Source organism: Leopardus geoffroyi, chromosome B2 (assembly GCF_018350155.1).
Source record: "Leopardus geoffroyi isolate Oge1 chromosome B2, O.geoffroyi_Oge1_pat1.0, whole genome shotgun sequence".
NCBI classification, from domain to species: domain Eukaryota; kingdom Metazoa; phylum Chordata; class Mammalia; order Carnivora; family Felidae; genus Leopardus; species Leopardus geoffroyi.
Window position 1 is genome coordinate 132,353,648 of NC_059332.1, and position 21,972 is coordinate 132,375,619.

Below are 21,972 nucleotides of genomic sequence, written 5' to 3' on the forward strand. Positions count from 1 at the left end.
AAATAATCAATATAATGCACAATATTAATAGACTACAAGAACAAGATACACAATCATCTAAATATATGCAGAAAAAGCATTTGACAAAATTCAACACCGTTTCTTAATAAATATACTCAACAAAGTGTATTTGGGAACAGAAGGTCATCTGTTGAAAATCCACAGTGGGGCACCTGGGTGGCTCAGTTGGTTAAGCATCCAACTCTTTATTTTGGCTCAGGTCATGATCTCCAGGTTTGCAAGTTTGAGCCCTGCATAGGTCTCAGACCTGACGGTGTGGAGCCTACTTGGGATTCTCTCTCTCCCTCTCTCTCTGCTCCTTCCCTGCTGACAGGCTCTCTCTCTCTCTCTCAAAATAAATAAGCATTAAAAAATTAAAAAAAGAAAGAAAATCCATAGCAAACAAGCATCATGTTTTTTTTTCTTGTACAGTATTACTTTGATACATTTATACATTGCAATATGGTTGCCACCGTAACAATATTGATCACATTACATACTTAAGGTATTTTCACATACATTTAATATACTATACATTAGCTCTCTGTGGCTTATTAGTACTCATTACAAGTCTGTACCCTTAAACATCATCAATCTTAATTCCCAAACCCATCCCCAGGTAACCACCATTTTACTCTGCATTGTTGTTGTTGTTGTTTTTTATAAGTTTAACTTTTTAGATTACACACACAGGTGATATCATACAGTACTTACCTTTCACTGTCTGGCTTCCTTTGCTTAGCATAATGTGCTCAAGGTCCATTCATGGAAGGTCCATTCTGCAAATGGCTGGATATCCTCCTTCCTCCTGGCTGAATAATATTCCATTAGATGTATGTACCACATCTTTTTTATCCCTTAATCTCTTGTTGGACATTTGGATCGTTTCCATATCTTGGCTATTGGGAATAATGCTGCGATAAACATGAGGGATGCATATACCTCATTGAACTCCTGTGTTCGTTTCCTGTGGGCAAATATCCAGATGTGGAACTGCTGAATCACATGATAGATCTATTTTTAGGTTTTTGGGGAACCTCCATATTGTTTTCCAAAGCGGTTAGAGCAAATGTCGTATTTAATGGTGAAAGCTGAAAGCTTTTAGGAAACAAGACAAGGATGTCTGCTCTTGCCACTTCTACTCAACACTATACTGGAAGATCTAGCCAGGGCAATTGGTCAAGAAAAAGACCGAAAGGTATCAGATTGGAAAAACAAAAGAAGTAAAATGATCTCTGTTTGTAAAACACCTTATCTTATACATAGAAAATGCTAAGGAACCCAGTAAAGACTAGTAGCTTTAGTTTTTAATCAACTAGCTCAGCAAAATGGCAGTATAGAAGATCAATGTACAATATACAAAAATTAGTTGTATTTCTATGTAGCAGTGATGAGCAATCTGAAATTAACAAAGCAATTCCATTTGTAGTACTCTCAAAAAAAATAAAATACTTAGGGCTAGATGTAATCAAGAAAGTATAAGATTTCTACAGTGAAACCACAAAACATTATTGAAGGAAATGAAAGATCTAAATAAATAAGAAGAAATCCTGATTGGAAGAACTAACAATGTTAAAATGACAATAGTCCTCAAAATGATTTACAGATAAAATGCAATCCCTATCAGAGCCCAGTTGCTTTTTTTTTTTTTTTTTTTTTTTTTTTTTTTTTTTAAGCAGAAAAGGATAAACTGATCCTAAATTTCATATGGAAAGGCAAGGGGCACCAAATAGCCAAAATAATCTTGAAGAAGGATCTACCTGATTTCGAAACTTGCTACATTACACAGTCACGGAATAGGTGGTGTGTAATGTATAATAAGCAAATTCCTATATGTTAAACACATTAACATGTTTGATGGGACATTTAGAAAATGAATTTTCCAAGAAGAGGTAAATGTTAATGAAAGGAAAAACACTAAATCTCAATAAATAAATTTGCAATTTATAACTTCGTATATAGAGAGCTTGCTTATATAGGAACATACCTGTTCTGACACTTGAATGGCTCATCTTTATGAAAAAGAAAACAGAATCTGTGCAATTCGCCAAGCTCAGTATTGTACTGCACGTATGACATTGTGGCTCTTTCTGTTACTGTGGGCAAGCTACTTCAGTGATTTCAACAGATTCTTGAACTGAACAGAAATTGCTTCCCACTCAGTTATAATTTTACCATGCAGAGGCTAGAAGTCGGGAAAAAATAATGAAAGAAGTCATGCAGGTTCACACGTGATGCTCTGTGTGGGATGTAGGTGGTGATTGAAGAGGGGAAACGTGACCTTGTGATAGAAAGATACTGCGTTATGATATGAAAGACATTCTGGCAGCTCTGACTTTTATTTCACATAAGTTAGTGGGGAAAAATCCCTATCGTGAAGGAACAAATATGGTTATTAAAGTTATGCCTTTAACGTTGTACCCTACAGAAAGAAGGAAACAATTTCCAGTAAAGAAAAGCACAGAATGCAGCCTGCAATTTGATTATGACTGTGGCATTATTTGCCACATGGCTCCCATATCATTGAGATAAACATGGTAGAGATGAAAGACACATAAAGTGTTTTTAAAAAAACTTTTATGTAATCCTAGATTTATTTTTTGATAAGGGACCTGGTGGATTAAAGATGGCCGCAATTTCTTTACGACCCCTTCCTCAGAGAAGGAGGTTTACTTTCCCCCAGCCTCATTCTACTTTGGCCCTGTGACTTCTTAAGCAATAGATTATGGTAGAAGTGACACCATGCTAGTCCTAAACTTTTGAGGACTGACAGGCAGCTTTTGTGTCTGACCTCTGGGAACACTGACCCCTAAAATTCTGCCTCTCAGAACCTAACCGCCATCTTGTGAAAAACCCAAGCCCCATGGAGGGGCATGTGAGGTGCTGTGGTCAGTCTGTCCAGCCGAGCGCCCAGCTTCCAGTAAGCATCAACTGGAAGCTGTGTGAGTGAGCCATCCTGGATGTCTAGAGCCACCCAATAACTGTGGTCCCAAGTGACATCCTCAAGACTAGAGCCACTCAGGTGATCCCAATCAACACAGGGAACTGTGAAGAGTAATGAAATGATTGTCTTAAAGTATTACCTTTTGGCTGGTTTTTATGCAGAAATAGATCATTAGAGCACTCACTTGCATAAAGATGTATGTTAAGGGGTGCCTGGGTGGCTCAGTCGGTTGAGCAACCGACTTTGGCTCAGGTCATGATCTCGCAGTTCGTGAGTTGAAGCCCCGCGTCAGACTCTGTGCTGACAGCTCGGAGCCTGGAGCTTGCTTCGGATTCTGTGTCTCCTCTCTCGTTTCTCTCTTGCTCACGCTCTCTCTCTCTCAAAAATAAATAAAGATTAAAAAAAAAATTAAAAAAAACAAGATGTATGTTAAGCTGTGTTAAAACTAAGGTTTATAGATGGTAGAGTAAAAAATTAGTATATTTGAGCTCTATCAACAATTGTGTCTGCAATCTAATGGTCTCCTCAGAACTTCCACAAGGGAGTTTTCCCAACTCATTTGAGTACCTTCAGATTTGATCTCTTTTCTCAAAGCAAATTTATATTCCACTGGGTCCTTGATAAAATGTATGTGAAAGAATCTCTAAGTACCTCCCGTTGAACACATTGAAAGTGCTCTCTCTTCTCTAAAGTTTGAGCATGTAGACAGTTTTACTCAGAACTTTCCCTTATTTAAAGATGGTTCACTTGTTTGTTTTTAACACGATGAGAGCAGAAGAATGTTTTTAAAAAAAATTTTTTTTTCAACGTTTATTTATTTTTGGGACAGAGAGAGACAGAGCATGAACGGGGGAGGGGCAGAGAGAGAGGGAGACACAGAATCGGAAACAGGCTCCAGGCTCTGAGCCATCAGCCCAGAGCCTGATGCGGGGCTCGAACTCACGGACCGCGAGATCGTGACCTGGCTGAAGTCGGACGCTTAACCGACTGCGCCACCCAGGTGCCCCGCAGAAGAATGTTAAATTCTATATTGAACTTTTATGTTGTCATTGATATGTTTTTAAAAGAGATTAAAATAAAACAAAACAAAAGCAGATCACTTCAAGAGACAATCAAACTACTTCTAAAAGAAAACTTCAGAGTCAGTAAACTGAATAGAAATCTGAATGCGTTGAGTTAATTTTTGAGTTTGGTTTCTATCATCTGAATTTGGTCAGAATAAATTAGTGGTATAAAATTGAGTTAGTTTTTGCTTTTAGGCTGTTATATTTTTCCTCAGATCCCAGAGTTGAGTTAAATGTCAACACATGGTCTCCTGGATTAATAAAACACATTTTCCAATATAGTCCACCAAGAAACACAGTGCACTTGGAGTTAAACCTGTCTTCTTGGATGGCTGTGAGGAAAAACTACTAGCTGCGTAATTCTGAGCAAGTGGCCAACACACCCTCCCCTCAATATCTGATTCAGGAAAAAAATAATAACCATCTTTTTGCTGTTTACCTGGAAGGATAGTTCTTCAAAATCAAGTGATCATACATGCATATTTAAGTAGTAAAAAAAAAATTTAACTAAAATTGTTTTATTGTTATTCTTGATAATTATATTTCTAGTAATTATGTGGGTTTTTTTCCCCCTGTCTATTCTGGAAACTATTTTACTATAGTTTTCTGAGTGCCAAAGTTGAACATTTTATGCAGATTGAGGTGTCTTTGCCTGCTTTGCGTACAAAGGCCTCTGAAGTTAACTGATATTTAGCTGGAACATAAACCATGGCAGAAATACTGGGGAAAAGGGCACCTGGGTGGCTCAGTCGGTTTAGCATCCAGCTTTGGCTCAGCTCGTGATCTTACAGGTTCATGAGTTTCATCCCCACATCGGGCTCTGTACTGATGGCTCAGAGCCTGAAGCGTGCTTCGGATTTTGTGTGTGTGTGTCTCTCTCTCTGTCCTTCCTCTGCTCACTGTTTCTGTCTTTCTCTCAAAATAAATGAATAAACATTTTTAAAAAAAGGAATACTGGGGAGAGAAGAGAAAAAATAGCAAATAAGAACTAAGGTGACAATTTCAAGCATTTAACCCTCTACCTGAACCTCCTTTCTTTCTATCTCATTTTGACCCATCCAATACCCGTACTTTGTAATCCTACCTGAGATTTACTGACCATCAACTTCTCCTGTCCTGTTTCTCTCCACGCCTAGTTTAGATTCCATGGTTTGTCATTATAATCATGCCTTTGGATATACTATTACTCCCTTGATCTTCTTTTCTTATATATGTCTCTTGGAATTTTGTGTACATGGAATTACATAGTAAAAACACTGTTGTATGTTGCTTAATTCTTGAACCTAATTTTTTTTTATGATTTATCCATGTATTTATCTGTAGTTCAATGCTTTTTAATCCTGAATGGTATTACTGAATACATTGCATTTTGTTTATTCCCCTGTTGACAGACTTTAGATTATTTCCAACTTTTGCAATCACAAATAAAGCCACCATGGCTTTCTCGTACAAATCTTTGTGTAAAGATGTGTTTTCATTTCTCTCAGGTAAATACCTGAGACTGGAATTGTTGGATATTAAGGTAGGCGTGTGTTTAACTTTATAAGAAACTGTCAGTTTTCTAGAGTCATTTCTCATCATCAGTGACTTAAATTTGCAGTTACCTGGTCAGCCTCTCATTTGATATGGGTATTAGTTAATTTTGCTTCATAACAAATGTCTACATAACTTAGGGCTATAAAACAACACTGATCTGAGCCAGCTCTTTGGAACTTAATGGCCTAGCCTCACTTGGATATTTGATGGTTACCTCATTGTCAACTGGAATGATGGGCATATTTGACCATGGGTGTTTCAGAAACTAGCCAGAACTCATCTACATGGTAACTGGGTTACAAAATCAGTAAGAGAAGGCAAGCTCCAGTATACATTCATTTTTCAATCTTCTGCTTGGTCGATGTTTGCTAACATCCGAGTAGCCAAAGTAAGTCATGGCTGAGAACATATTAAGGGGCACAGATATAGACTACAACTTTAATGGAAAGTCTAAAAAGTCACATTGGAAAAAAGTATTGCTACATGGATAAGAAGTATTTGAGGCCTTTTTGCTGTCTTCCACAATCTTCCCTTTGACCACACATCATTTCTACTCTCTTCACATGAAAAATGTAATCACTCTCATTCCAGAAACCCCAAAAGTTTATTTCAATAATGACATTAGACTCAGAGTTTAGGATCTAGCTCTCTAAATCAGATCCACATGCAGATGAAGTGCCAAGAACCATAGCAATCAAGGATTAGTCAGGGAAGCAGAGCTAACATGAGTCTTACTGGAATAAGGGATTGATTATAGAAATTAGACCTTATACAATATGTGAGTAAATGGTGTAAATGGAAGAATTTTGGAGGATCCGAAGGAGTTACTACTGAGTCCACCTAAAGTCTTGGTGCAGAGAGAGAAGTTAGAGCTTGCAGGGAAATCTGAGAAACTGAGCATATCCAGCCATAGCAGAAGGATCAAGAAGAGGAAGTTCATGGCGAGATTTATGGGAAGTTTTTGGCTTTGTGAGGCTACCATCTTTGCACAACCAGAGTCAAGCATTTCCACCCCCACCCCCACCGCCCCAAGCATCTGATAGTAGAACTGGGGCTGCTGTTGATCAGCCTAGAAGAAGAGTTAAGCAACTTGGCAAAATAAGATCATACTGTGACCCCCGTGGACACACCTGCAGACATTTGACACTAAATCTAACACCGATGGAGAGTAACGACAATGACAGCCACTATTTCCTTATATGCTTTAAATCACAAGCAAGTTCCTCTTTGGGCCAAATCTAAAAACAGAACATGAAATTCTGAGTAATGTAGTCCTCCGTTTAACTAGGTTGACGTGGAACAGTCCAAATATGTTATTATTAGTTGCATTTTTAGATTTCAGCATTACAGGAGATCTGTATCTGCTCATTCTATCTCTTTGGGTTTTAATGTATATTACACTAATGATTGTGCTTATGAGCACTTCATATACCCTACTTTGTGAATGTCCAAGTTTTGGGCTGATTTCTATTGTTTGTTGTCTTTCTGTTACTGAAATTTAGAAATTTATATATTCTAAGTGCAAATTCTTTGTTGTATAAATCTATGACAATGATATTATCCCATCGAGGCTTGCGTCTGAATTTTCTTAGTAGCGACTATTTTGAGCTGAAGTTTTTAATAAAGTTCAGTTCATCAAACTTTTTATTATGGTTTTGGGTGTTCTAAGAAATCTTTGAATACCCCAAGCTTGCAAAGCTATTCTCTGATATTTTTTTAATGAGCCTTTTAGAATGATTTTTAAAACTTTAATTCCAATATAATTAACATGCAGTGTTATATTAGTTTCAGGTGCACAGTATAGTGATTCAACAATTCTGCACATTACTCAGTGCTCATCAGGATCAGTGTACCCCTAATCCCCTTCACCTGTTTTTTTTTTTTAATTTTTTTTTTTCAACGTTTATTTATTTTTGGGACAGAGAGAGACAGAGCATGAACGGGGGAGGGGCGGAGAGAGAGGGAGACACAGAATCGGAAACAGGCTCCAGGCTCTGAGCCATCAGCCCAGAGCCCGACGCGGGGCTCGAACTCACGGACCGCGAGATCGTGACCTGGCTGAAGTCGGACGCTTAACCGACTGCGCCACCCAGGCGCCCCCCCCTTCACCTGTTTTTACCCATTCCCCCATCCACTTCCACTCTGGTAACCATCAGTTTGTTCTCTATATTTAAGTGTTTGGTTTTTTGTTTGTTTGTCTCTTTTTTTCTTCATCCATTTGTTTTATTTCTTCAATTCCACACACAAGGGAAATCATATGATATTTGTTTCTCTCTGACTGACTTATTTCACTTAGCATTATATTCCACCCATGTCATTGCAAATGTCAAGATTTCTTTATGTTTAGATCTACATTCCATCTTGAGCTAATTGTTGTATCTGGGGTGAGGTATTGGTTGAGCTGCATGTTTTCCGTGAGGACATCCAGTTCTTCTGGTACTATATGTTGAAAAGCACATATAATCTTCTTTTTCCACATTCAATTTCACCAGTGCCCTTATAAAAAGAAATTTATCACATTTCATTGTATATGTATCTATTTCAAGGCTTTCTGTTTTGATTAATTATCTGTTTTTCTATTCCATATCAATAATTATGGCTTTATAATAGTTCTTAAAGTAATACAACTCTTCCACATTTGTCTTATTTAAAATTGGTTTTAATTTTTTTAACGTTTATTTATTTAAAAAAAAAATTTTTTTTTTAACGTTTATTTATTTTTGGGACAGAGAGAGACAGAGCATGAATGGGGGAGGGGCAGAGAGAGAGGGAGACACAGAATCGGAAACAGGCTCCAGGCTCTGAGCCATCAGCCCAGAGCCTGACGCGGGGCTCGAACCCACGGACCGCGAGATCGTGACCTGGCTGAAGTCGGACGCTTAACCGACTGCGCTACCCAGGCGCCCCAACGTTTATTTATTTTTGAGAGAGAGAGACAAAGTATGAGTGGGAGAGGGGCAGAGAGAGAGGGAGACCCAGAATCTGAAGGAGGCTCCAGGCTCTGAGCTGTCAGTACAGAGCCTGAGGTGGAGCTGGAACTCACGGACTGCGAGATCATGACCTGAGCTGAAGTAGGACACCAACTGACTGAGCCACCCAGGCACCCCTAAAATTGGTTTTAATTATTCTACGTCATCGGCATTTCCTTCTGTTTTTTTACATGTGTTTATTTATTTTTGAGAGAGCACAAGCAAGAGACGGGCAAAGAGAGACAGAGGATCTGAAGAAGGCTCCGTGCTGACAGCAGCGAGCACGATGTGGGGCTTGAACTCACAAACTGCAAGATCATGACCTGAGCCAAAGTCAGATGCTCATTTGACTGAGCCACCCAGGCACCCCGGTCATTGGAATTTCTATATTAATATCAGTACCAGATTATCAATTTATACCAAAAAAATAAACTGCTTGAGTTTTGGTTGGAAATGCACTGAATCTATAGAATTTTGGGAAATTGACATGTTTGTAATACTGAGCCTTCTAACCTACGAATATGATGCATTTCTCCATTTATATAGGTCTTCTTTAATTTTAGCAATAAAATCTTCAGGTAACAGCCTTGGATGGCTCTTGTTAAATTTATTACTGAGTAATTTTTTTTTTTTTGGTGGCATTGTAAATGGTATTATTTTTAATCCCCTGTCCCCACTTCAGTCTATCGTCAATAGAGCAGCCAGATTGTTTTATTAAAATTAAAATTCGATATTACTCCCCATTTCATAACTAACAAAGGTGACTTCTATGAAACATCATAAACACCAAAATTATTTTAATAACTAAACATTTCTACATCATCCAGCCTCAATGCCTACCATTTGTTTTCTTGTTCCCTCTCTAGCAACTATACTGACCCCCTTGTGTTTCTCCAGACACCTCTCTCCTCCAGAGACTTTTCACTGTTGTTTCTTTTTCCAGCAATAGTCTACTCCAAATACATCGATGTCTTTCTCCTTCACTGTTTTCAATCTCTCCTTAGATGCCACCGTATCACCTGACTCCCGACTACTTTGTAATTTTTTTTAAGTTTATTTACTTATTTTGAGAGAGAGAAAGCACAAGCAGGTGAGGAGCAGAGAGAAGGACAGACAGAATCCCAAGCAGGCTCTGTGCTCACGGCTGTTCCATGCAGGGCTTGAACTCACGAACCATGAGATCACGACCTGAGCGGAGAGCAAGAGTCGGACCCCCAACTGACTGAGCCACTGAGGCGCCCTTGACTCCTGACTACTTTGTATGAAATAAACCTGACTCGCTCCTTCTGCACCCCCTATCCAATTTATCTGGGTGACTCACATTTTCATTTGTCAAGGCTGGACACTCCAGCTTATGCCTTTTGACATGGCATCCTGCTTAGATTTCAACTGCTCTTATTATAAGAACTGTCCCAATTTGGACAATAAATTGCTTATCACCCTGCCATTATCATGATTGATTTGTTTTTCTTCACTTGTTTTTCTTCGATTGTGTCATATAGTACATTTGCATATTTGTTTGTTTCCAGCTCCCCCAAAGAGACTGTAAATTCCATGTGATAGAGTCTTTACTTGTGTTGTTGACTCTTTCACCTCAACCATTGGACTGTCACCAGCACCTAGTCTCAGTAAATATTTGTTGTATTAAGTAAATAATAAGGACACAAGCAGAATGACTTTGCTTTTGAACTTTTTTTCTTCTTTCTATAAAATGAAGTCCTACATTAAATGAGGTCATTAAGATCATTCTGGCTGTAAAATATAATGATTGCTCGTGAAACCTGACACAAATTTCATTTAAGTCAACAGCTGCTCTGTGTAGAGGGAGAACAATGTTTTTCATAAGCTAGAGTAGTCATCTAAAGACATTGTTCTAACGTGGAATTTTGTCTAGGTAGCACAGATTGATTTATAAATAATAACCAGAGTGATTTTATATCCAGAAAGATTCAAGCATAAAACCTTATTGATCATTTTCTGACCTGATTTTTTCCCCGTATATTCTTGTAACACTAAAATATATTTTTATGGTATGGGTGAAGTTATTTAGGGAATTCATTTTGTGATTATGACCCCCAAGTTTCTAACTCTAACCCAGACCTGTCCCCTAAACTCCAGCCTCATATCCAGCTCCTTCTGTGAACTCTCCGCTTAAGCTTCCAGTGGCATCTAAAACCGAACATGTTCAAACCTGAACTCCAGATTTTCTCCCCCAAACCTTCTGTTCCTCAAATCTTTCCCTTGGTCCCTTTTCAGTGAAAGGCAGTGCCATTCTTTTATTTTTTAAAACATTTAAAAAAATGTTTTATTTTTATTTTTGAGAGAAAGAGAGGGAGAAAAAGAGAGTGCTAGGGAGGAGCAGAGAGAGAGGGGAACAGAGCATCTGAAGCGGGCTTTGACACTGAGAGCCTGATGCAGGGCTCAAACTCAGGAACCTTGAGATCAATGACCCTGAGCTGAAGATAGACGCTTAACTGACTGAGCCACCCAGGTACCTCAGTTCTATTCTTTAAGTCACTCAGGCCAACATCCTTGCTGCCGTCCTTGATTTCTCTTTTATCCCATACCCTACTTACCTTCTTGCCTATAGATGGAAATGCACCAAGGACCAGACCAGTCTCACCCTCCTACACATTTAACCAGGCATGAACAATATTGCATTTCTCTAAATCTCCACAGTAGCATTTTAACTTGTTTTCCCTAGCTTTTTCCCTCCTCATCCCTCCATACTCACCCATGCCTATTTTCCACAAAGCACCTAAAAAGATCACTTTAAAACCTAAATTGTCAGATCATGTAACTTCTCTGTTCCACATCCTCAGATTGTTTCCATCTGAGTCAGCGTAAATGCCACATACCTGACAGGGGCCTGTTGGATCTGCCACTCTACTGTCTCTCTGACTTAGTCTTTTTGTAAGTGGAAATTTGATGAATTGTTTTTTATGATTGAAGCATAATTGACAGGCAATATTAGTTTCAGGCATAAAACGCATTGATCCGACGACTCCATACATTACTCACCACTCGCCATGTTAAGTGGAGTCACCATCTGACTTCATCTTTTACTACGTTTCTCCTTGTTCTGCTCATTCTACTCATTGGTGGCAATATAGCACAACACATACCCTCCCGCCTCAAAAAATTAGTAGCTGTTGACCTTGCCTGGAATCATCTTTCCCCCAGAGCTCCGAATGGCTTCATCTCTTACGTCCGTCCGTTCTCTCTTTAGATGCACAGCGTGGCCATTTCTGTGCCCTGGATGTGATATAACAACTTCCTCCTAGTTCTCACATTTCCCATTTTCTTTATCCTGATTCCTTTTTCCTGCTTAGTAATTAACCTCATCTGACATATGGTAACAACATTATATATTTTGCGCATGTAAAGTTCAAGAGACCTTGTACCCTCCCTGTATCTCTCCATCCCCAGCAACTGGGACTGGAACACAGTAGATGTTCAATATATACCTGTTAAATGAAAGAATGAGTCAATATTTATTTGACAGAACTTTTATTACCCAATGCTCTTCTCTTCCATTCTTGAATTTTAGCTCCATTAAGCAAACAAACCAAAAGACTCCTTGTTAAAACAAACAATTTAAATGAGTTACCTTTAACACATACTTTTAGACCGTGTTTTTCAAAAATGTGTTTAGGAAGCTGAAAATATACACAAATGCAAAACACTGTAAAATGCCCAATCACACCTGGAAGCTTCATCCTCCAACAGACCCCTACATTCCGTGCGTGCTTGGAATCTAGAAGAGAAGGCAAGTTTGGATGTCAATCCTTCATGGTCCTCAGAGAAAAGGAAAGAGCTAGCAGAAGCAGGGGTATTTCGATGCTTTCTTGCTGTTTTAGTTCGGCAAACCACACACAAATTGTAGGCTGTTCTCCTACCTTCCAGTGGTTGAGAGTTCTCCACCAGAGCACCCAACTCAAAACCTTTCCCACCAAAGTGTTCTTCCATCCCGGAAGTGCTGGCATCTGTGTCCAGCCAGGAAGTTTTCTAAGTGAGAAACCTGGAACTCAGAGAGGTAAAATGACTTTTCCCAAACCCCTCAGAGCTGACCTTGGATGAGCAGGCCTCATGCCTGCTCATCTTTACTCTACTGTGTTTCATTAGCTTGTTACTCACATTAATTACATATAAGAAACGACTTAAAAGTCCAACAATAGGGCAGTGGTTAAATGTCCTCATATGATGGTTTACTGCACAGCTATGAAGAATTGTGAGGTAGAAAATTATTAAATGGCAAGGGTAAATATTGGCAATGTGGCTAAGTGAAAAAGTCAAGTAGTAAAATTGCAATTTTGTGTATGTGATTTGTGTACATAAGGGAAGGGTCTGTACATCAAAATGGTATCAATTGACATTTCTGGAGGATGAGGCTGGAGGTATTTTTATTTGTCTTCATACTTTATAATTCCAAAATCGATCCTTTTGTGACAAAAGTGTAGTTTAAATTTCTCCCCTGTACCACACTTCTGATTAATTTTAAGGTCTGTATTTTTTTTTTTTTAACGTTTTATTTATTTTTGAGACAGGGAGAGACAGAGTATGAACAGGGGAGGGGCAGAGAGAGAGGGAGACACAGAATCTGAAACAGGCTCCAGGCTCTGAGCTGTCAGTACAGAGCCCAACGTGGGGCTCGAACTCACAGACCTCGAGATCATGACCTGAGCCGAAGTCAGCCGCTTAACCGACTGAGCCACCCAGGCGCCCCAAGGTCTGTATTTTTAAACACGACAGTACATTTATAAATGTTAACTTTTTGTATAAATAGCATTCATACAATAAGCATGAGATATAAATGTGTGGAAAACGGAACAAGCTTCGTGAATGTAAAGAATCACTAGAAATTAAACTGAAAGAGGGAAGGACTTTTAACTGTCTTAATCAGGTATCTAAGGTGAGGGCTTTTTGTTTTGTTTTGTTTTGTGGAAATACACACACCATTACAATCAGAAAGCCTTGCCTTTTTCCTTGTAATTATCACATTCTAAAGTTATACTTCAAACTAATTTCTTTTTTTTACCTTTCCCCGAATTTGTAAAGTTTTTTAAAGCTCCTTAAAGCTCTCATGGATCACTCTAACCCAGAATCGTTACTTCCTTTTTGCAACTGCAGTTTTTGTCAAATTATTTTAAAACTGTCATAGGTACAAGTGACAGTGCTTCAGGAGAACGACGGCACTAAACTTTGTTTTGTTGTTGTCACATGAGCATCTCGATCAGTCATCACAGTTATCCATTTATAACCTTTTTTTTTTTTTTTTTGACAAATACGATTAGGTTCAGAGTCTAAATAGCTCGCCTAACTCATACTTTCTAGTATGTGATGGAGTTTGGTCGACGCTTAAGTCTACACATCAATAAACTTGGTCTGCTGTCTGTCTTAAATTAATTTGATGGCATTTGTCAGCACAAGGGTCCTTTCATCTCCTCGTGCACTCTTCCCAGGCCCTCAAAGCACCACCTCTCACCATCCAGAACTTCTGGCCGCAGCAAGTTACCCAGGGCTGTTCCGTGATCCAGATCTGAATTGTCACTCCCGCTGTCACACTGTATCTCTTCTGTGCCTGCGCCCACATGCTGCCGGCTTTCTCTAGATGCTTGTTTCCAGTCACGTGTGCTGAGGACATCCCTTTGGATAACCACACTCGGGGCTTCCACTGTGCCTGACTCACATCTTTCCTGTAGAATTCATTGCATCATTTTGTAATTATCTGTTCTGGTTTCCGCTTGTTCCACAAGATTGCGAATTCTTCGCTGACAGGAACAACATCTTATTCACCTATTTGGAAATATCTGATGCATAAAATTAAATCTCTAGGCAAGCTAAATCTCTAGATAAGCACAATTAAGTTAAAATTACAAAAGAAATAAATATTATTATTTGTAGTAGATGGTGCCAGCACCCAAAAGGTAAAATTCACTAGGTCTTGGAGCTAATAAAAAAATGTAGCAAGTAAGGAGGAAAATACATATCCCATTAGGAGGGGGAAATCAAATCAACTAAAATTGGCCCAGAAATGACATAGGTGACAATTTAATAGATTGATACATTAAAACAGTTATTATTATAACTGTATTTCATATTTTAAAATGGAAAAAGCCTTCCAGGTTTTTAGTTCTTTTTAAAAAAATTTTTTATGTTTTTATTTTTGAGAGAGAGACACAGTGAGAGCAGGGGAGGGGCAGAGAGAGACGGAGACAGAATCTGAAGCAGGCTCCAGGCTCTGAGCTGTCAGCACAGAGCCCGATATGGGGCTCAAACTCACAGACTGCAAGGTCATGACCTGAGCCGAAGTCAGACACCCAACCGACTGAGACACTCAGGCACCCCTTTAGTTCTTATAATAACTATTTCTGGAACCTCTCATAAGCCTGGGAAATACCTGTTGGTGTACTCTCTTCCATGAACACCTGTCCCAGTTTCCCACAGCAGCACTGCATTCCCATGTCAGGGCTGCAGAGGCTCCCTCTGTCACCTGTGATGGGCTCCTCATTACCTGTTGGTCAGCTCTGAATTTCCAATTCAAGATCTTCCCTTTAACTGTGTTTCTGATCCATCCAATTATGATGTCCCTGGGTGTAGTATTTTCATGTTTATTGGGCCTTGGGTTTATTAAGTCCCTGGGATTTATGGATTTTACAAAATTTGGAAATTTTTCAATCATTATGTTTCCATTCAAGTTTTTCTGTATTTTCTTCTCGCACCTGCCCACCCTCCCTGCCCATTCAGAGTTCCAACTGCACATGTACTAGTCCATTTGAGGTTGTTTTCCAGCTCCCTAATGATCTCCTCTTCATTTTTTTTTTTTAAGTCTCTTTTTCTCCTTTTCATTTTGGAGTGTTTCTATTGTTTTGTCTTCAAATCCACTAATCTGCTCTTCTGCAGTATCTAATATGCCTTGATCCCATCCCATATGCATGTTTTTCAATATTAACATTGTGTTTGCAGTTTTAGATATTCTTAAGTTGAGCTTAACATATTCAATTTTTTTCCTAGCTTCTTGAACACATGGCATACAGTTATAATAACTATTTTAATAATACCTGTCTAATTCCATCATCCATGGTTTTTTTTTTTTTTTTCCTGAGTCCTGTTCAAGTGGCTGTTTTTTTTTTTTTTTGTTTTGTTTTTGTTTTTTTTTTTTTTTTTCTCCTTTTAATGGGACATATTTTCATGCCTGGTAATCTTTATTGGACACCAGTCATTTTGAAACTTACCTGTTGGGTGCTCGTTATATTTGTATTCCTATGAACATTCTTAAGATTTGTTCAGGGAAGCTGTTAACTTACATGGAAACAGTTTATTTCAGCTTCTGCTTTTAAGGTTGTTGGATGGGACAATGAAGCATATGTAGATGGTGAAACTTTCACCCTTACTGAGGGAGGAAAATGCCACAAGCGGTTCCCTATGAATTATGAGATTTTTCCAATCATGCCAGTTGGAACAGACACTATTTTCCTGGTGGGAACAGGCCCCATGTAAGCTCAGAGAATGTTTCAGTCTCCTGGTTTTTCTATGGCCTCGGGACATTTCTTCACATGCTCCTACAGATCAGCACTCAGACACTGAGGGCCTACCCTCCAAGGGTCTCCTCCTGCACAGGGCTTACCCCCTCATACTCTGTGCTGGGAACCTTAGCCACAAAGCTTCCCTGGACTCCAGCTCTGTCTCCCCAACTCAAGGGCACCATCAGGCTCTGCCTGGGTTCCCCGCCCTATGTCAGAGCCTCACAGTAAGCTAGGACAGTTATAAAGCCTGTCTTTTTTGTTTTCTACCTCTTGGGGAATACTGCCTTTCAATATTGATGTCTTCATTTTTCTATTCAGTTTATTAGTTATTGCATGTGAGAAGGTAAACTCATGTCCTGTTGCTGCACCTTGCTTCAGAGCAGTAACCTTTCTAAATCTCATTTGAAAGGCCACTCACTAGAATCATGCCGGAAATCAACGATCCTGGGCCAACATTCAGGAAATCGACTCTAACACTTGGAGGTTTGCATGCATGATGTTTATTATTGAGTGTTCTGGGTAACTTCTCTGAGTGTAAAGCAAGCAAGTTTGGGCAGAATAAAATAAACTGCAATGCCGTTGTAACAGAGGCCTCAAGAAGCTTCCAGAATTGTCCCAGTTATACCCACTCCCTCACATACATGAGTGAGGTGCAGGTAACTTTTAGGGAGAAGCTCTTCTTGGGGCGAGTGACACAGTGTCTTCCAGTAGCAGAGGGAGCGCCTCTATCCAGAAGGGGTATCTGGATTAGTAGCATTATTCAGCGGCAGGTTATTATGCCACCTGATGAAGTGTTTTAGTATACTCAGGAAAACTATTGCTTGTTAATTATACAGCTAATCAAAATGGGAATAATTTTTCAGCGAGTGTCATGAAAATATCGTATTTCCTTCGTCCCCCATTTTTAAAGAAACTCTACCAGAAATTTCTTCTCAAAGATAATTAAAACTCTAAGTTGCGGTTTATCCAAAATAATGAGGCTCTCTCTGGCAGGGACATTTGGCACCATATCTGCAGGATTCAAATCCTCCATAACTAGTGGGCTCTGAAGAGACAGAACGTTAGGGAACAAAACTGCATCGAAGCTGCAACTTTTAATAATATTTTCGATGACAGAATAACCATTTCTCTGTAGGCCCTCTGTTCAAAGGGGGCAGTGTAGCAGAGAGCTGAAGAGTGACCACCGGTATAAAGCTTTAATTTTGCAAGATGAATAAATTCTGGGGATTGGGCCTATAATTAACAATACTGTATAGTACACTCACAAATATGTTAGGAGGGTAGATCTTGTACTAAGTGTTCTTGCCACAATCAAGAAATACAATATAATACAATGCAATGCAATACAGAATGATGTAATAGTGTGCAGTCTGAAGCCAGGCTGCTCACATTTACATTATGGCTCCACTCCCTCTGTGCCTTGGACTTTGGGCAAAAGCTCACCTTTCTTCTCTATAAAATGGGCTGATTGTATCCATCACAGAGTCGTGACCTCTAAGTGAGTCAGAGGCAGAATAATGTGGTTGTAAAAAGAGGAAGAGTCTGGCACCAGACTGCATGGGCTAGAATCCTGCCTGACACTTACTAATTTATTTTCACTTTTCCGCCTATTTCCGTGTTTACAAAAAAGAGAGAGAGATTGTATTATTAACAAATTCCTAGGGTGTTTATACGAATTATGTGCATTAATGCAGGAAAAGAGCTTAACAGAGTGCCAAGCATACAGCAAGCTCTCAGTCGGCCTGAGCTCTGATGATGAGATGCCCAGGGGGCTTGCGAATTTCAATCGAATTTGGTGAAGAAGATTAACACTAGAACACGCCCTGCTCTCACGCCCTTGAAGGCTAGCAGATGAGAAGGGCCAGGGCGTAAGTAAGGATAAAAATAGGGCAGGGTATGCTGAGAATTTTAACACACATAAAAGCTCTGTGGCAAATTGAGGAAAATGATATGAGTGTCAAAGAGAGATGACAATTCAAGAGCAGGGTATGAAAGGACAGCTAACCTGAGCCATAAGCGGAACGTGGAGAATTTACACCTTCTCACTTGATTGGTTAAATTCTAGGCAACTTATAACTGACCCGACTGCAAAGAGGTGGCTGAGCACCTTTGACGTTATTGTCTCTGACTGTGGGACCAAGTGTCCGAAGCCACCCTGAGCTACGAGCTAGGACTTGAAGAAACAGAAATGCTTCCCCTCTCTCTGCAATAGCCCGCCCTGCCTCAGTCCTCTGGAACTCCCTATGCTGGGCGGCAGAATGTTTACCACAGTTCACTTCCCCATTTCAGCAGATCCCCAAGTAGACCAGAGAGCCCTGCCTGTTCTGTTTGTGCAGGCATGGGGAAGTGAGTATTTCTAACCACTTCCCTATGGAGCAGGGTAGCATTCCTGCCGCCTGAAGCCAAATAACTCTTCCTCGAAAAAGATAAACATAGATTGGAGAGAGGCTCTACCGTGGGTAGTTCTAATAAAATACAAGCCCTGTTTCTCAGCCTTTGGAGTTTATTAAACAGTCAGAGAACTTGGAAATCCATAAGCTGAGTTGCGGGGCAACTATTTGGATTTGTGACCCTGGAAGGTTGTAGCAAGGGTGGTTAGCCTGGAGTAGGGCGGAGAGCGAAGCCTGCGGTGTGTGGCTAATCGTGCTCTGCCAACCGCCCCACGTCAGGCAAGTAAGTCTCTTTACTTCTCTGCACTTCAGTTTCTTTACCTGTAAAAGGCGATGTTAGCTATCATTATCTGAGTGCTTATGATGTTCCAAACATAACATCTGAGCTAGAGTATTATTCTTCTCCTTTCACAAATGAAGAAAATGGAATTCAGAGAGTATAAATAACCTATCCAGGGTAACTCAGTCAGTATTAAAATTCAAGTTTGTTTCTAAAGCCTATTCCCTAAGGAGCTAGCATGCCTTCCTAAGCCTGGGGTGTGCCAGGAATGTAATAAATCACTGCTATTACATAATGGCATTGACCATGATTACCACCTGTCCATAATACGGATAAAAATATATATATATATATATATAGATGTAGGGCCAATTGTCCTTTTTGCACTGGCACATATGAATACCATCTTATGGTTTCACAAAGAGCATATTTATCTCTTGGAATCATGGCCTGACCAGTTTAGTTGCAGAAAGAGGAGAAATTCTGTTTATGCATGCTGCATACATAGCATAATAAAGGAGAAAGAACACTGGACTAAGAATGAATAAGCATTTCATATTTAAAAAAAAATATTATCTCATTCCATCCTTATGTCAACTCCTTTATTTTTATCCTAATTTAATAGATGAGAAAGTAGTCTCTGAGTGGGTGTAGTGATATGTTTGGCTTCAACCAGTGCTCTTTCCTTTAACGCCTCTAGTCTAGACTACACCAGCAGCCAGAAACTCTTGGCAAGACGCTTCTCTCTTCTTGGTCTGGGGGTTTTCATCTATAAACTATGGGTGGGCTGAAGATTACTTAATTGCTAAGACTTTTCTTCTCCAAGGGTCTTGGCATCTTGCAACCATTAACAAATGGCTTCAGGGATGGCCTTGGCTCAAGATGAAACTCACCCGTTAATGGGTTGATTGCTTAAAATTGTGCTATTTTTAGCCACTCATCTTCGTATATGCTTCTGGTTATGCATTTGATTCCTTTGATAAGATTTGGTGTTAAATACTATTTTCTCAAAGTTTGGTCCTCTGCTTTCATTCAGGAGAATTCTCTGGAAATTTCAACCTTGGGATACATGAGGCAGGGTGTTCAAAATGTCTTCATTTTTTTCCCCACGTATAAAGGGGATGTTTTTAGGGCACTTTTTCAATCATAAAATGGGCTGAAGTTATTTATCTTGCATATAGAAATATAATTAAATTGCTGCCTGATTGTTATCTGTGCAACCCCCAATAACAATAAGATTGGGACAGTCTGCCACACAAAGGCTATGCTGAGTAGAGAGGGCTGGGCATTCATTTATCAGGAGAGCCGAACGATTTGCTTTTGAGGAAGCTGGTTTTCCCCTGCAGAGCTGGGCTCCTGAGCATTGCCTAGTCCCAAGAGCAGAGGGGATTATTTAAAAATAGTTAATTATGGGGTGCTTGGGTGGCTCAGTTGTTGGGCCTCCGACTTCGGCTCAGGTCATGATCTCACGGTTCCTGGGTTTGAGCCCCACTTCGGGCTCTGTGCTGACAGCTCATAGCCTGTAGACTGCTTCGGATTCTGTGTCTCCCTCTCTCTCTCTGCCCCTCCCCTACTTGCACTCTGTCTGTCTGTCTCTCTCTCTCTCTCTCTCAAAATAAATAAACATTAAACAAAAATTTAAAAATAGTTAATTATTTCTAGGCTCATGGGAGAGCCCAAAGAGTGATCGGGGTTCTAAACCTCAGGTCTTTGCATGGTCAAATTTCTCTATGGTGAAATTGCATGGGGCCTGCACAATATTTTGCTTCGTTATAATAAGTTTTCAAGTGTTTCCAGTCTAAGCATTTTCCAACTTCATTTATTCACATTATCTGCCCACTCTTTGATGGCATTTGGGCTGTCATCTCTGGAACAGGGGCTCCTATATGCTGTGCTTTATCGTGTGCTAAACATTTTACACATTTTTATTTTCAAGACAGAATTGTGAGTTAGATGTTAGCATCTCCTGATTGCAAATGAGTAAATTGAGGCTCACAAGGAAGAACTTGCCAAGGCAGGATGACTAATAAATACCGCCATGGACTGGCTGAGCATTAGGCTTGAGTCTTAATAGGTCTTGGTTTTCTTGGATCTGTTTCTTCTGTCTCCAGCGCCTTCTCAAGTGAGTGTACCAAGGGCCACTGGATTCTATGACTTGAATGTTTTCTTTCACACGAACAACAGGGACACTGGACTTTTTCGTCACAGACTTCATTCATTATTAGCTAAACTTGAGCGACTAGGGTGCCCTGATCTTGCCTTCCCTGCAGGGATCTCCCCCGCACTGCCCTGTATTCATTTCAAGCCATTAGCAAATTCAGTTCGTCCATAATGTCTCCTTAGTTATAATTGAAAGAACTTGTTCAGCGGGGAGAAGACCTGGAGAGAGGCGACATCGCATAATAATCCATCTTCAAACAACTGAAAATCCAAGAGAGAATAAATAGTGTGTCTGGCTCTGAAGAGTAAAGCCAGGTAGAGCGGACCTGATATGGCTGCAATTTTTCAGAGCTGCCCATCAATCCTAGCGTCAAATCCAGTCCCTCCGAGTTCCTCCCCGGACACCCAACTGCTAGGTTCCCACCTGGATTTGGAGACCTGAACTCACCGCGTCAGCGGCCCCACCCGCGGCCGCAGAGTCGCTGTGGAGGAGCCGGGGATCTGCCCCCGCCCGGCAGCAGACGCTTGGCCGCCGTCTCCTGGCAACAGCAGACGCGGAGCCGGGCCGGGCCGAGGCCGGCTGCTCGCTCCGAGCTCAGTCCGCGCAGGGTCCTGGGGCCTGAGTCCGCCTCTGCCATGGCCTCCAAACAAGCCAAAAAGAGAGAAGTGCATCGTATCAATTCGGCGCACGGATCGGATAAATCTAAAGAGTAAGGGACCTTTGCCTGCCCAGCCCACCCCCGGCCTAACCTCTTGGCCTGACCCCTCCTCCCCGGGCTGCTTCCCTGCAGCAGGCTCTGCCAGGGCAGGAGTGGGGCTGGCCTGCTCGCTGCTTCTCTATCCTCGCTGGGAACCCCATGCCTGTCTTGATCCGTCCCCTTCCCAGAGCCCCTGGTTTCCTTGACTCAGCTGCCCAGCTGCACTTCTGGTTTCCATCCGTGAACCCCCCTCTCTACCCGCCCCTCCTCACTTCCTTCATAGGCCACCCTGGCTCTTAGAAGGGTTGCAGCTGCCTTAAGGAAGAGGCATAGCTCAAAGGCTGTCCAGTTATGGTCACGTCTGGCCCCAATAATGACAGACAGAGACAGAGATAGAGAGACAGA

General features: G+C 40.5%; 1 protein-coding gene across 3 annotated transcripts in view; it reads left to right on the top strand.

Annotated features, from left to right (window-relative positions):
• The first annotated feature begins 21,484 nt into the window (after nt 1-21,484).
• The window catches only part of ADGB (androglobin), a 164,736-nt gene continuing 164,248 nt past the window's right edge, over nt 21,485-21,972 (top strand). For all 3 annotated transcript variants that reach the window (XM_045499942.1, XM_045499943.1, XM_045499944.1), the window contains exon 1: nt 21,485-21,579. In XM_045499942.1, coding sequence (XP_045355898.1) covers nt 21,506-21,579 — 74 coding nt within the window. In that variant the 5' untranslated portion in view covers nt 21,485-21,505. The remainder of the gene's footprint in view (nt 21,580-21,972) is intronic.